This window comes from Phyllostomus hastatus, unplaced genomic scaffold (genome assembly GCF_019186645.2).
Source record: "Phyllostomus hastatus isolate PE091 unplaced genomic scaffold, TTU_PhHast_1.1 phas_contig_495, whole genome shotgun sequence".
Lineage (NCBI taxonomy): Eukaryota > Metazoa > Chordata > Mammalia > Chiroptera > Phyllostomidae > Phyllostomus > Phyllostomus hastatus.
In genome coordinates, this window is record NW_025333895.1 from 6,761,931 (window position 1) to 6,777,935 (window position 16,005).

Sequence of the window (16,005 nt, forward strand, 5' to 3'; positions counted from 1 at the left end):
AAAACGGCCTGAATGAGGAACAAAGGGAGGTGGCTTATCTGAAATGTCAGTGTGACAGACAGCTAACGCCCCACGGGATCGGTTCTCCCTTATGAATGGAAGTTTGGCTGGGCATGTGTCTCAGTTCCGGCCAACAAGTGTAAGAGAGAGTTTTGTGAGGCCTGTGAGGAAGCACCCTTAAATGGAGAAGGGGCAGCTTCCTACTCTCTCCCCGTCCTTGCTTGCTGGAATGTAGTCCTAATGGACGGAGACGCAGCAGCCGTTTCGGACCAGGAGGTGAAAGTCAAGTGCCAAGGACGGCAGGGAAGCAATAGGACAAGAATGCCCTGACCATTTTGTGAAACTGCCACCAGATTAGACACAACGGCCTGTCTCGAGGCTTCTCCTACGTGAAAGAGAAATGAAGTTCTGTTTTTTAAAAGCCGTTACATTTCCGATTCCCTTGCAGTCGAATCTAGTTCTAACTGACAGAGTCAGGAGAACATTTCTTCCAAAACAGTCCTGGCACACAAAGCGAATCCGGTGCGCAAGCCCAACTTTGGGCGCTCACGGCACTGCAGGTATTCCGAAATGTTGCTCCAAGAGTGGGGCCTTAAAAAAGCTGCTGAGGGCCGGCCTCGCTGTGACAGCCGTCCGTATTGGGGAGCAAAACGGCTACGGGACAGGGCGCTCCAACACCGGAGACGCCAGGAGACGTTCGCGCTGACGTGGCAGGTTCAGGGACAGGCTCTGGGACGAACCCCAGAACCCGGGGGCAGGGAGGCTGCCGAAGCCCCTGCTGGGGGCCGTCCGGGACCCACCGTACCTTCACTCCGTCCAGCACCGCCTTGATGACCCCCTTCACCGACGTCACCATCTCTTTGTCTTCCGAGTTCACGCCTTCCAGCATCACCTGGTCGGACCAGCGGATGAGGTTGGCCAGACTCTGGTACACTCGGCTGTAGCAGGACGAGAGCGCGGAGCTGAGGGAGGAGGAGGAGTAACACACGTGTGAGGCGCGGGGTCACCAGGGCACACCCGCGTGGCACAGAACCTGCCGCATGGCCTGTGGTCAACGAGCTTTCCCTCCCAGCCCCACCCCCTTCCACCCACCGACAATTCCGGGAGTGTTACATTCCAGTCTGCTGCACACAGTTTGTCATTTCTCCACTCCAACGTGTAAATATCCCATCACGGTCACTGACACATCTTTTCAGACTGCACAGCCTCTGCGGGATGGTGACCACGCCCCAGGAGAGCCCGCCTGCCCCGCCCCGAGGTGCCGGGGCCTGGGCCGGGTCGCCCAGGTCTGCCGTTCTTCTGCACCCGGTTTGGGGTCAGACCGAAACTCGGGTCGGATGTGTCACGGGACCCCCACAGGGTTGTGCAATCTGAACAGGCAGGACCCTCGAAGAAGCGGCCTTGACCGTGAGCCCAAAGAGATCTGTCCTTTACCAGAAACCGGCCACGGCCAGCCACAGCCGCGGCGCCGGAGGGCGCACGGCCAAGGGCACCTCGCGGAAGGCGAGCCTGAGGTGAGGCCGCCGCACGCAGGACCGACGCCCCGGGACTCCCACGGCCTCCACTGCCCCGGAGGGAGGCCGGGAGAAAGAGCTTCCACGCCCTCCATGGCGCTTTAAATAGCTAACGGTAATCTCCCTAAGAATTATGGAGAGGACTATTTTCCACTACAGAAAACCTGTGGCCTGCTCCTTCGTCTTCTCAGAAAATTTTAAGAAAAGAAGAAAAAAAAGAAGGTAGATATTTAGGAGCCAATAGTATACTTTTGAGGAAAAAAAAATAGTCAGACATGGTTAGGACAGGTTCTGGAAACAGCCATTCACAACACGACCCCGAGTTCTGAACCGGGGACGGAGCGAAGCGGTTCTCCAGGCACCAGCCCCTGCTCTGTGCCCGGTCCAGCAGGAGGGGCTCGGGCAGCCGGTCACAGACCCCCGGCCCCTTAGAAACAGGGCCACGGGGGAGCCCGAGGGAGCCGGGCGGGGCTGCTCCGGAGGGCGCCTTGAGTGGGCGCGAGTGCTGGGGTCGGACCAGCCCTCCTGGGACAGGGGACTGGGAGGGGGAGATGGGAAGTGCGGCGGCCCCTGGGCTGGCCTCCCGTGACGTCACCCGGAGGGAAGGCACTTCCGGCAGCCCTGCCCCCTCTGCCTGGCGGGCAGGTGAGGCCTTCACAGGGGCCGCTGCCTGCCACCACTGTGCCCGGCGGAGGCCACCAGGGCACCGAGCAGTCCGTAAAGGACTGGCAGTGAGCAGATGAATGGGGAGGGGACAGAGCAATGTAACATTTAACTTCTGTCCGTCTGGAATGGTTCCGTTTCCCGGACAGCGCCGGCAGACTGGGCAGCTGTGCCCACCCCCACACTGCGCGCAGGGAAGCAGACCGCCCCTCTGCGTGGAGGGCTGGGGCCTCAGGAGGGACATGCCGCCCGGGGACCAGCTCCCGGCCCGTCTCTGGAGCGGCGCAGAGCCCTCGCCACTGCAGGCAGGCACGTCCCGCCCGACGGCCTCGGACGCCCCACTGGGCAGGGGACCCTCTGTCCTCGGCTCACACCCCACAGCTGGGGGCCTGTTCAAGGGCGGTCCCCCACCGTCCCGGAGCCGCGGGGACACAGGGGAGAACCGGCCCACAGAAGAGGCTCCGAGCAGAGGCCCGGGAGAGGGGCGGGGGCACGGGCGCAGGGCAAAGCCGTGCGGCCACTCCACCCTCCCCACCAGCTGGCTGCAGTGAGCTCCCGGCCGGAAGACGACGACCGCCAGGGGCCGGCGGACCCTGCGGGATGGCAGCCTGGGGCACAGAGCTTCTTGGAACTAAGATGTTGTTCGCTGTGTCTCCGAGAAGGACAAACCCTGCACTTTGTGGCCGAGCCCCGAACGCAGGTCCTGAAGGCACGGCCTCCGGGGCTCTGCGAGCACTGAACCATCATCCTCTCGGGGAGCGGGCTCGGGGGTGCGTCCCCGGAAGGGGTCCCGGGAGGAGGGGTGCGGCCGCAGGCACGGGACAGCCTGGCGGGAGAAGCTCCCACCAGCTGCTCCCGGGAGATTCCGTTTCACACGGCCTCTCTCTCTCTGCACTCCCCAGTAAATGCGGGGTCGAGCCGCCGGCTCCCCTCTGGGGGGAAACGCACTCCAGCAATAAAAGCGCTTCCCCGCAGAAGCTTCCTGGGGCCGGGCTGACGCCACCCCCACACCGGCACCCAGGACCCCAGTCCTGTCTGGGGCCCCGGCCTGCCACAGTCAGTGCCTCCCGGGTCGGTGTGCTGACCAGGCTCTTCTCCACCTCTTTCGTCCCGGTGTCTGAGGGTCGAGGCCTCTAGCAGGCTAGAGCTGGCAGGGTTCAATGTCACCACGAGCTATGGCTAGCCTAGGGTGCCAGGGGGAGTGTGTCCCCATCCGTGCGAGCACTGCCATCGAGCTAACTCGAGGAAGTGACCACAGCCTTCCGCCGTGGCTGCGTCCTGGTGGAGCAGGGAGCTTCCTCGGTGTGAGGTCCCCCGGGTCACAGCGACCTCGGCCTGGGGAGAGCGTCACGTGACGCCTGTGGGGAGAGGGGTCCTTTCCCTCCGACCCTCTTCCTTGTTCCCAGAAGCCTGGAGTTGGAAGCACCCCCAAACCCAGTGCCCTGGGCCCCCCGTTGGGACACAGGCGAGGCCTGGGAGCAGCTCACCTGTGCTGAATGCGGGGGTCGCTCTGCACCAGCGGCAGGATGGCCTCCAGCACCTTGCTGGCGGACCCCGGAAGCATCTCCAGCACCTTCTTGTCGATGGCCATCTTATCCACGATGGTCTTGAAGTAGCGCAAGGCGCTGACCACCTCCTTCTCTTTCTCTTCCAGCCAGCTCAGGTTCTGAAAGGAAATGTTAAGCATAAGGAGGGAGGAGAGAGATTAAAGGGAGCTATTTTGAAAAGATAAAACAAAATTTCCTGTAAACTGTCTCAGACGGATGCAAATGGAAACAAAGCTTCTCGAGGCAGCGGCCGAGCCCGAGTTGAGTTCTGAGGACGCCGCCAGGACACAGAGGCTGGACATGTGGGACAAGCGAGGGGCTGTTCAGCTGCGCAGAGACTGAGGGGGCTGGGGCCCCCTCTGCCATGCCTAGCGACCGCCGCTAATCTGCTTGGGTGTGGAGAGGACTCCCTTGCCAACGGCTGCAGGAGGCGCAGGGAACGGCGGTGACGTCCCACGGCACGCGTCTGCCCCGCGGACCGGACCCAGAGGACCGGGGGGCGTGGAGGCCGCTCAGAGGCCCTGCGCTCACGGCCCGCTCTCCCACACCCCTCCCCGGGCAGCTCCCACACGCAACCCAAAGACGCAGCCCCTCTCGAGGACGTGAGCACAGCCATGGACCGGTGGACCCGGGGTCAGAAGGGGCGGGTGCTCAGGGGTGAAAGGTGAAGAGGCCGGAGCAGACGGCCGTGACCCCATCACGGCTGAGCAGCGAGTGCTAACGGGTCCGTGGCCCCGCGGCTCCTGGTCCCGAGGAAAGACCGCCTGGGGGCCAAGGAGAGCCCAGAGCCCCGCCCCTCCCAGGAGGCGGACTCCCCGGCCCATGCCTCCCTCCTGGTCCTCCCACCTGGTCAGCGGTCACCCAAGTCCGGTCAGGGGGGCACACACCCTCGGGCCCCTCTCCCCAGACTGGGCCTAACGCCCACGAGCCAGGTCCCCGCCGGCTGGCAGGGAAAGGGGAATCGAGGGCACCCAGGAAGCAGACACACCCCCACTCGGAGACTCCGCTCCGGCAGGGTCCACGGCCATGAGGAGTGCGGTGTGTGAGCGGAGCGCCCCCTGCAGGGCTCTCTGAGGTCCAGGGAACAGAGAGAGAAAAGCAACTGTGGGCAACGGAGTAATTTCTAGAAAAAGTTGCTTTCGACAAGAATCTATAGACAGCCAAGGGAATAAAATATAATAAAAAGTGATTATGATTCTGAGCGCTAGCTCTTTTCTTCTAAGAGGATGGAGAATGTCATTTTAAATTAACAGCTCTACCGTGGAGGCATTTACTTCATGGGAACGTCAGAAGAAAAACACATAAAGGGGATGGAGAAGTAAACAGCACCTTTGGTCGGATGGCTTTCAAAGGCCTGGTTTAACTTCTCTCCAGGGGTGCGCCCCCAGGGCGTGCTGTCGCCCAGGGAGAGCTCCCCAGGGGAGCGCCCCCCCACCCCCTCTTTTCCGTGCTCACATGACCGACAGGCTTGCGGGCTGATGGCCCGGCTCCCAGAGGCCGCGCACTGTCTCTGCGCCTCGTGGACAAGAGCCCCCGCTCCTCCATCACCCAGTGGGGCCGGGAGGGGCCCGAGCGGGAAGGAATCAGGGTGCTGCGGACGTCAGGTGTGGCTGACGCCGCGGTCGGCCAGCCCGGCCAGAGGCCGGGAAGTCCACGAGGGCAGCTGTGCCGGGGAGGGCCGAGGTCTGGCACTGGGCGTGGGGACCCGTGGGCTTCAGGTGCCTCGTGTGCACGAGGGGAGGACCATTCCTGCCCCGGGGGCCGAGAGCGGTGGATGTGCGGACTGAAGGAGAACGCACGTGGAAGCATTTTGTACCATTTAAGAAAAAAACAGATTTTGATGGGAAAACTTGGGCCAGAGCCCCCACTCTGTGTGTCGGGAAGAATAAGAGCTTTTGCAGGTGGTTAAGGCGAGGAGTAAAGAAGACAGCATGGGAAACCCCCCAGGACAGGGCCTGGGCGCGGAGAGACCGCCGGGCAGCTGCAGACGGCCCGGAGCCGGCACGCCTGTCCCGAGCTGCGGTCCTGCCTGCATTTAAACAGGAGAAGCCACGGACGTAAACTTAGGGGGGAAACGACAATGTGTACGGGAAATACTCTCTAATCACTGAGAGCACTAAGAAGTAATAGATAATCAATGGTTCTTGCAAAGGACAGACTTGCAAGGCTTCCCCGACAGAGACTTCCCAGCGCACACGCGGGCGGCTGGCCCGGCCTGTGCCCGCACTACACAACCAGCTCGCGCTCGCTCGTCTCACGCCGGCGACTCGGGGCAGGGCGCAGCACCGCGGCCCCCCTTCGAGGGCGACAATCAGAAGCCCGGCAACACTCCTCCTTCGGGAAAGACCACGCCCGCAGCTCCCTGCTGCAGGACAGGGCCGCCTGGCTGCGCGCCGCTGACGCTGTGGGGCCGGCAGCTCTCCATCTGGGGGCGGAGGGCCGTGCCATGTGCTGCGGGGCGTTCGCCGGCAGGCCCGGCCCCGACCCGCCAGGTCCAGCAGCTCCTGCTTCGCCTTCCCGGTTGCGGCAGCCGAACATGTCTCCGAACACGGCCCAGCGCCCCCTGGAGTTTACAGGAGCCCCCTAAGTACAGGACATGTTAGCACCTAACGGTCCCCTGTGACCTGTCTCAGGATAACCCGGGGGGCGGGCGTTCTGAGAACCGAGCGGCTGGAACAGCTTCTCGTCAGAGGTGGCCAGCGGAGCGCAGGTGTCGGGGGCGCATTTTACCCCGGGCGGCCCGGGCTAGGGCTGGGACTGACGCTCTTCCTGGACGCGAGCGCGAGGCTCGGCCCCGAGAGGCTGCAGACCCCTGGGGTGCAGACCCCCCCATGGTGCAGACCCCCAGGCCTGCTGCTGCTTTGTCCCGCTCCTCTGGTCAGGGATCGGGCCCACCTGCCGAGCGCTGAGCACTTTGCGCTCGCCCCTCGGCCTCCTGTTGTTAACAGACGGGGCGGGAAGAGTGGTCCTCCGACCGAAGACTCCGGTGTAGAGCCTTCGTCCCCCCACCTTTAGCCGGGGCTGTGAAAGCAAACGCGGGCCTGCGACACGCGGGCCCCACGCGTCTGCGGGGCAGGGCAGCCCCTCGAGCGGCCAAGGCTGCCGGTGACAGCACCTGCTCGTCGACACGGCCTGCTTTTATTTCGCGTTGCTAAGTTCAATTTGTTTTTGTGCTTGGTTGCGTGTGGGGTTGACATTCAGACGTGGGAGCTGTTCAGAACCGAACTTGGCTTTCACAGAGAGGAAGTGCAGCCACGCAAGTGCTTCCACGTGGATGTCGGACCGCCCGGCCCAGATCTCAGTGCCACGCCCCTTTCTCTGCGTGACTGCGGCCAAAACTCCCTGTCGCTACGGCGCCGTCGGCCCCCGCCTGCCAGTGCTGCCGTAGGGGTGGCATGTAGGGGTGGCGCCGGCACGGGCTCTGGGCGGCCTGATGACCCCGGCGGCGCGGGGCGGCCCGGCTCGGAGAGCGCCGGGCACTGCAGGGGCCCTTCCCTGTCTCGGCGCCCAGCTCATCTCAGCGACTCGAGGGAAGAACGGCTGGCCTTGGTGGGGAGACTCCCTCACTTCCCCCGGAACCCGCTGGACCCGAGCAGCACTCCCAACCAACCCCAGCGAGGGTCCCCGAGCCCTCGCCACGGATTGCTGCGCTCTCGCCGGAGACCCTGGGGGCTTGGGCAGACTCGCTTTTCACCCAAGGTCCCTTGGGCTGTTTCTGGGACGAGCAAGCCCACAGCTGCCACCCGAATGAACACAAGGGTGCTGTAATAGGACTTATCCATCCCCAAAACCACGGGCCAGGACTCTGCAGGAGGAGGCAAGGCAAACCCAATGTTCTTAACATCACACTGACCTTCTGCCTCTGAGACCTGGAGGCCCCAGCACTGGCGGACATAAATTCTACTGCCTGCGGCTCCAGATCCAAGGGGGTGGGGCAGCCCTCTGGTAGGGATCTGTCTGTTGCCTCCTGGAAGAGAGGAAACCTGGATTCCTACGGGGCTTGAAATGGCCGTTTGAGGCTGAAGAAAGGGGGTGATGAAAATCCGCAGCTACTTCAACATATCTGGCTTGACTGGCCCTGTGGGGGTCCCTGGGGCCTGAGGACACGGTTGGCCGGGTTCCAAGGACTCCGCACGCCTCAGAGCACGGAAGCTCTGGACGGGACGGGCTACCCCGTGCGCGCGCACACGCCTGGGCAACGCGGGGCTTCCCGGGGCAGGGAGGCAGCGCCACGGGGTGAGGGGTGAGGGCAGGGCGTGCCGAGCTGGCGTGAGTGCCCAGAAGACGGCACAGCTGCAAAAGGAGAGCTGCTCTGGCCACCTGAGCTCGACTCTGGCTGACGGGGGAGACGCTCCCCGCCCTGCAGGCTCGCGCCCCTCAGGGGCGCGGGAGGCCCCGCCTGGGCCCGGGGACACCGTGCAGCAGGTGTCTGCCTGAGAGGCCCGTCCCCAGGGGACGGACTTTTAAAGCACAAACTCCCGGTGCTCGGAGCCAGAGGACACCTGGAAAGAGTCTGCTTACCTTGTTCACAGGCTTCTCCAGAATTTTCATGGACACGTCAGCTGGTTTTCCCTTCTTGGATGGCGTTCTCTTGATCTTGGGCGAGTGGAATTTGTCCATCAGCTTCATGGTGAAGGAGGAGAGATGGGACCGCTGGGAGTCTGAAAACAAAGAGGGTGCTGGCCGTTAGAGCCGGGGGGGGGAACCTCGGGGCCCTTCGTGGGAAGGAGTGTTGCCCCAACACAAACGTCCCCCAGAGCTCAGAGTCACGGGGACGGGATACGTGGGCTCCTTAGCGCCTGACTGCGCGCTTCAGTCTCTGCGGCTTCTGTCTCTGGGGTGGGTGGGTGGGTTGTCTGGCGTGCTGGCTGCCAGCCAGGCAAAGCATGCGTGGAGAAAGAACCAGCAAACATCCCCAAGTGTCCTTGCAGAGTTTGTACGGCGACCTAACCGAAGTCCGAGGGAGCGGCCGGCAGAAGGAACAACAGCAAAGCAGACCCGCAGACGTGTGCGCGGCAGGGGCTGGGGGCGAGGCCCTTCCGAATGAGCCCCTTCCTCCGCTTTGTGGTGTGGGGTGGTGACGGCGACACCGGCACGGCCCTGCTCGGAGCCGGCAGCGGGGACTGCAGCGGAGCTGAGGTGTTCGAAGCCCCCCGGGACGCAGCGAGAGGGGGGTGGTGTCTCCCGAGGTCAGGCTCGGCCCTCGGCGAGTCCTCGTCCTCGTGAGGACGCAAACACACCAATCACTCGATAAGACCACTTCAGACCCTGGACAGCACTATGATAAACGGCGAAACGAAGGAAGGCTGCTCAGTGGATTTTTGTTTATTTAAAACCGCTTCATTGAGATATGAATCGCACATACGGTTGACTCACTTAAACTGGAGTCCAACCTTTTTTTAAGAGTAATTCACTGGGTTGCACAACCATCATCAGACTTTAATTTTAGAACATTTTGTTTCCTACCAAACTCTGCCCTGGCCAGGGTGGCCCGGTTGGTTGGGTGTCGTCCCTGCAGACCAAAAGGTCACAGGTTCGATTCCCAGTCAGGGCACGTGCTTGGGGGGCAGGTTTGGCCCTCCACCAGGGCACGTGCAGGAGGCAACTGGTTGATGTCTCTCTCTCTCACTCTCAGACATCGGTGTTCCCCTCCCTCTCCTTCTCCCTCCCTTCCCCTCTCTTTGGAATCAATAAAAGAAAACACCTCCAAGCCTCCTGCTCTCTAGCAGCCCCTCTGCGCCCCTCTCCGCTCCCCTCAGCTGAGGCGACCACCAGCCCACCTTCTGCCCCTACCGGTTTCCGTACTCCGGACGTTTCAAATAAACGGGATCACGCAGGGCAGGGCCTTTCGCGACCGGCTGCTTTCGCAGGTCTGGCTCGACTGGCCCCTATTTGCCGCAGTCACTCCTGGGCTCCAGAACAGGCAAACTGAGGCGCCGTGATTCCCCAGCTCCCCCTGCCCTGCCTCTTCCCCCGCCACCCAAGCAGGGCGGGGCCTCCGTGCGGTTTACACTTCCTTCTCGAGGCTCCCAAATGCCGTGCCGGCCCCACCGCTCGCGGCGGTTGAGAGGTGAGCGGTTGAGAGGTGAGCGTGCAGGCGCGCCGGGTTCAAGGGCTCCGGCCGCCTCTCCAAGTCCCAGGCTCCCCCGTCTGGGGAGCGGCGCTGGGAACACTGCTCCTGAGACGACGGACGTGATGCAGGTCCGTCCCCGAGACAGGGGGCTGGCCATGCCACCCCCACGATCCGGAGGGCGCGCTGAATTGCCCACTGTGTGCAGACCTGCGTCGGGCCACCCTGCTGCCTGGGCCCCCGGGCCTGGCGGAGGCCTGGTCCTCTCCCTCCGGCACCGCCCCGAGTCCCCACCGGCCTCCGTCTGCTCCTCTGCTTCCCTCTCCGGTGCCTCCTTCCGCGCTGCCGCCATTGCCACCCCCACCCCCTCCTTCTGGTGCTGGCCTCAGCAGCCCCGAAGAAGTCCCAGCACAGCCCTCTCGGGGCAGGCTCCCACGTCAGATGGGCTGTCAGAGCAATGTGCTGACCCGGGACTTCCACCCTGGCCAGTAAGGCTGAAAGCAGGGTGAACAGAGCAGACACGAATGGGGAAGTCTAGGCAGGATGCACGGCTCCTCTGCTCCGCTTTGGCAGTCAAAGATCTCCCGAGATACAGACGCAGCTGCGCAAGCCGACTTCCGCCCCCTGCAGCCTGCTCCCCCCTCCCCGCCCCCCGCCGGGGCTGCTACACAGGCGAGCACTCGGCCCGGCCCGAGGGGCTGGCCAGATCCCCACCTCTGCCATCATGACCCAGGGTGCAACTAGGGTGGGCAAGCACAGTGCAGGGGCCTGAAAACGCCTCTCGGGTCCCTGCATGTGCAGGACTGGTCCAGGTCGTGACCCAGGGCCCGCTGAACCCCAAAGCGTGACACAGCACTCCCTCTGCCCTGCTGGCTACAGCCCGAGAGCCCGCCCGGGGCGCAGCGGGGACTCAACACCAGCACGTAGAGGAAGTGCTGGGTCTACTGACGAGTCTCCCCTCAGGGCACGTGGGAGCCTCACGACGGCCGGCTCGAGCACACGGCGCGGTCCACCGAGTGGAGGAAGCAGCTCCTCTGTCGCGACAACCAGCCCCACTCTGGGAATCGAGGACAGCACTAACCAGGACAGGTACTGACTGGGAGGCTGCCTGCCACTTCTCCTTGAAGCAATGGGTTAGCAGCACAGGTGGCAAGTGACTTGCACAGTCACTGGAACGAAAGATGCACCGTGTGCTGATAAAGGACTGCAATGACCAGCGGCAGCAGCGTGGCAGGAAGCCACGGGAGGCAGCCCTCTCAGGGAAACACATGCGCGTGCACACACACACACACACACACACACACTCTTCCTGCCCCTCTTCTCTCGCCCTCGTCCTCCCTGCACACCCATCACTGGGCCCGAGACGCCCCCATGCTCTGCAGCGGGCCGAGCAGGCTTCGCCACCCACTTGCGAGTTGCACCCCACCACTCCCTTAGGAAGGCACAGTCCCGTGTGTCTTCAGAGACTTTCTAGCACTGACACTGAAACCAAATTCTGAAAGATTCCATCCACGCACGTTCAGATGCCTCTCAACGCAGGACTGGGTTACGATCGCACGACTGGGCTGGGTTCCCAAGAAACTGACAGTAGGCAGCCCTGATGCTCATTTCTGTGCTTACTGCCCTCACTTTTTGCGACAGTGCACACCCCTAAACCGCTCGCTGGGTAGGTCTGCGCACGGCACGCGTGCGGCAGGGCACTGTGGAAGTTCTCACACTCCCACGTGCCCCCCCACAGAGGGCCTGCCGCTCAGCCCCGAGACGTGGGTGTGAGCGCCCTCCCCCTCCCTGCCGTGGCGTGCCGGGGTCCCTAACGCTAGCTTTATCTCCCCGCTCCCCTGCCGGTGGGCGTGGGCGTGGCCGTGGACCCTCGGGACAAGAGTAAGAGCTCTCTCCGACGGGGACTGCTGCACAGTGGACCACCTGCTGTATTTAACTTCACGGATATTGCCAAACGCCTCTCCAGAGTGGCTGTGCCGATCTGCAGTCCAGCCAGCAGGTCCCAGTTGCTCCACAGCCCCCCACGCGTGGGGTCGCCAGGCCCGCACACTTCCGTATGGCCACGCCTAACCAGAGGGGACGAGGGCCCCCTTCCCGTGGAAATGCCAGAAGGCAGTATCCGGCTGGGACCCGTCAGACCTGGGTGAGCAGCTCCCAAGGCCACCGAGGGCACGGACGGCAACGAGGCCTCAGACCACTGCCCGGCGCGGTGCCCACACCGCCCACACCGCCGGAGGCCAGAGACTCCCGAGGACCAGTCCATCCGCGAGCCGCTTCTTCTAGGGGAAGCGTGGCTGCACGACATCTGCACGAAAGGGCGGAGTGCCGGCGAGGGCGGGCACGTCCCAGGGCAACGGGTCCAGCGACACAGCTGGATGCATCCTTCCCAACAGGAGGGAACCGTCCTTCCGGTCTGGAGAGGAGGAGGAGGAGGACGGCCCGGAGGAGGGGCAAGGAGCTCACAGAACGAGGTCAACAAAACACAAACACGCACCAAAGCCGACCGAGCTGCTCCCAGGCCGCCGGCCAGGTGTCAGCGTTTCAGTCTTGCACTGTCACCGGCCCCGGGGCCGGCCCGACTGCCACCCCTGCCCGCGGCCGACAAATGTGCACAGCAGCTGGCCTTTCCCATGTCACTTGGAGCAGCAGCTGGGGTCCCAACTTAGCAGCGGTTGATGCCGGGGCTTAACTTCCCCCGGTGGGAGGAGTCTGTGAATGTCAGCCACACGGGGCACCGCAGAGTCGGGGGCGGGCGGACGACACTCGGAGGCTGTGCCGATCGCCACAAACCCGCAGCTGTCCGCTTCTCGTCACCCTCCACGTCTGTCTGGACGCGGAGCTGCGGCGTGGCCGGGAGGGACCCCCACCTGTCCAGTCCCTCTACCTAATCCTGTCCAGTTCCCCGCAGCAGCGGCGTGAGGACATTAGGAAGAGCTTGTCTTCTAACACCCAGAGTTCGGGTTTCACTGGCCCGGAATGTTCCAGGCCGATGGAAAGACGGAGCCCAGCAGCAGGGCCGACGGCTCGCGGGCACGGTGGGTGGCCGAGCGGGCTCTGGGCCGGGCCGGCGGTGCTGCACCCTGAGCTCAGCCACGTCCCGTCCCGCAAAGACCCGTCCCCTCTCCGCGCCGAGGCCCCTCCCCCGCAGAACGACCGTCGCCTCAGGGGGTGGGGGGGGGACCGACGAGGACCGACCGTGGCCCCCCTGTGCACGCAGTGGCAGGCGGGCCGAGGGCCTGACGGGCAGCAGGCGCTCAGCGAATGACGCCGTTGCTGGGATCTGATCGCACTGCCCGGCGGCCGCCAACACTTAATAAGGCGAAAGCTAAAAATAGCCCCAGCCTAGGAGAGTGGAAAGCGACCTGATGTTTCCTTCTTTCCCAGCTTCCACATTACACGGTCTTGTCTTACTCAATACAGAACTATTCACGTTCAAGTAGCAGGGAAATAATAGCCCGGAGTTTCACAACACCAAAGGCTCTCCTGACATGGAAATCTGTTCATGTTACTCATTTGTTCAGAAAGTCTACTGATGACCGTGGTGCCGCTGAGGGTGCTGATGGAAACAGTAAGCGTGTCTTCTCTTTTCGTCAGCAACAAAAGTAAAACGACCTCATTTAAAAAAATTCAAGCACTGCAAAAATACATCACACAGCAAGCAACAGCCTCTCCTAACTCCATCTGTGGCAGAGCCAAAGTGTCTTTTCCCTCCACACAGGCGGCGGGGCCACGCCACGCTCAACCAGGCCCCCACAGACGGTCCCCCCCTGCCCTCCACACGGGCTGCACTGGGGCGCACCCTCAGGCTCACCCCGGGGGGCACCTGCACGAGGAGCCAGACACCCAGAAATGGGGTTGCCGGGGTGAAGGTGCAAGCACGGTGCGATCCCGTCCGGCTGCTGGGAGCGGGCCGCAGGCCGGGGGGACCGTGCCACGGAGGGAGGCTCGGGGTGGAGGCCGCACAGGCGGGGTGCAGAGGAGAGGCCGGGCCTCCGAGGCCCTGCCACCTACGGAGGCCACCAGGCTTCACCTTGGATCTGAGGTCGACCTGATGGAGAGCCACCATTTTTGTGTTACTTGCATAGCCGGTAAGAATTTAAAGGATTCACAACGGAACAGACATTTCGTCAAAGACGATATCCACGCGGCCAATGGGCAGATGACAAGGCGCTCACCCCCACTGCCACCGGGAAGTAGTAGATTAGAACCACAAGGTGATACCACGACCTGCACATGGGGATGGACACAAGGAAGAAACAGGAAGTGCCGGCGTGGGCGTGGGCAAGGAGCAGCGGGCCTTCTCCACCCCCCGCCGTGCAGAGGGCGAGCCAGAGGACAGCCGGACAGCCGCCCCCTCGTGGCTAGGGGCGCGGCCCAGCCAGGGGCCCGTGCGAGGCCCGGCTGCGGCGTGACGATGAACAATCAACACCCACACACAGCGTGAGTGGATCTCACGAATGCAGAAAGGGGAAAGACACAAAAAGTGTACCTTGCATGATTCCGGTTCTACAAACCAGAACACGGGCAAGAGCAATCAATCACTGGTTTCAGGGGCCGAGGCACACCGGAGGGTGGGTGGTGACGGCAGGGGGCACGGGGGGTGAGCTGCGGTCTGCTTCTCGGTTGGACGTGGCCCCACCGGTGGGTCCACCCGTGTCGAGGCTGCGAGCCGAATGCCCATCAGATGTAGATTTCTGACACACGGCGCACACGACTAAAAGCTGACGTGAACTAGACACAGAGGTCTATGGTTCTTCTACAAAACGGCCCACATGACTGTTACATGGGCCGGATTAACAGATCATTTGCAATTTCAGGAAATCCTACTCGGTGAAATGAACAAATGGGTTTAACCATGAATAGCCCAGAATGAGTCTCCTCCCAAAGAACTCTGCACTGACCATCTCAGGAAGAATCTGTGAATATCTCAGGAGGCTTTTGCTTCATCTTGGTAAAAATAATCAAAGAGCTGACATAAATGCAGATATTACGATCTTAAATCTCCAGTAAACAGACGTTTTCTAACACTGCATGCAAAATTCAAAGAACTCACTGTAAATACAACGGTATCCTATGATTTCTTTTATTTTGCCCAAGACTAAATTGATGCATTTCTGCACCTATCCGTGAGGTCAGGCTAAGAATTAAAAACAACATTCGTTCGTTCAATGACCATTCGAACTCTCACCCGGGCCAGGCCCCGAGTCAGCACCGAGGAACAGCCCCCGCGGAGGGCAGCAGCGGCACCCGGGCTAGGCAGCTGGGCAGGCGGGTCTGCGTCAAGGACACGGATGGGGGCTGGAGCTGTGCACGTGGGGGCTGTCGGCACGCACGCCGTCACGGTGTGCTCCGGACGCGCCGCCACCGCCCCCGCCCTGGCCCGAGCCTCCTCGCTGCTCTCCCGGACCACGGCAGGCGCTTTCCAACCGGTCTCCTGCTCCTCAGTTTCCTGCCGTCCTCTCAGCCCAGCCACCACGGCAGCCCTCACGAAAGGTAGGTCGTGGCATGCCGGCCCGCTGCTCGGAAGCCTCCGGCGGCATCCGTTCTCACTCCGGAGGACGCAATGCCCTCCGGAGGTCGCGGGCCCACAGGACTTGCACCCTGGGTGTGCCACCCCCACCCCTACCCCTGCTGGCCCCACCCCCACACACCTTTGGGATTAAGCCCATCCGCAGGAAACCGGTTCCTGCTGTCCCCACTGGGGGAGGCCTGACCAGTGCCAAGTGGCTAGCCCTGGACGGGTGAATCCAGTCCGACCCTGGGGCCTGGTCACGAGGAAGCTCACCTGGCCCTTACGGTGGCTTCGTCCTTTAAGCGGGTGTTTATCAGAAGTCAAGGTGGCATTTTGGCTCTTCTCTCTCTCACTGTCTTTCTCTCCAGCTTTCAGAACTCAGAGCAGAAAAGGGGCTCTACTCACTGACCCCTCGGGCCTCTGATGACGATCACACCTCACTCATTTTGGAGCCCGGCACTTAGCCCGACGACTGGCACGGGAGGCACACACACCCGGGGCCTGTCAGCGAGCAGGCGGATGGGGAGCCAGTGGAGGAACCCCGTAACGACCGGCGACCACCGCCTGCAGCCCGCCCCGGGGAGCAGCGTCGGGTGCGCGCTGCGGGCGGGACGGCGTACATGGGTCTTTACTACGGTTCTCTAAGGAGTGCTAGCACAATTTACCCACATTATCATTTCAACACGCGACTAAATGAAA

General features: G+C 62.7%; 1 protein-coding gene across 12 annotated transcripts in view; it reads right to left on the reverse strand.

Moving 5' to 3' along the window:
* Window positions 1–16,005, reverse strand: part of RAPGEF1 (Rap guanine nucleotide exchange factor 1) — a 99,080-nt gene that overhangs the window by 35,332 nt on the left and 47,743 nt on the right. For 8 of the 12 annotated variants that reach the window (XM_045845983.1, XM_045845981.1, XM_045845991.1 and 5 more), the window contains exons 2-5: window positions 8,246–8,385; window positions 7,578–7,691; window positions 3,665–3,843; window positions 806–962 (exon numbers count right to left, since the gene is read on the reverse strand). In XM_045845983.1, coding sequence (XP_045701939.1) covers window positions 806–962; window positions 3,665–3,843; window positions 7,578–7,691; window positions 8,246–8,385 — 590 coding nt within the window. Of the gene's footprint in view, window positions 1–805; window positions 963–3,664; window positions 3,844–7,577; window positions 7,692–8,245; window positions 8,386–12,288; window positions 12,920–16,005 lie in introns of those variants that run through there. The other 4 variants (XM_045845989.1, XM_045845992.1, XM_045845988.1 and 1 more) reach the window with 2 other exon arrangements.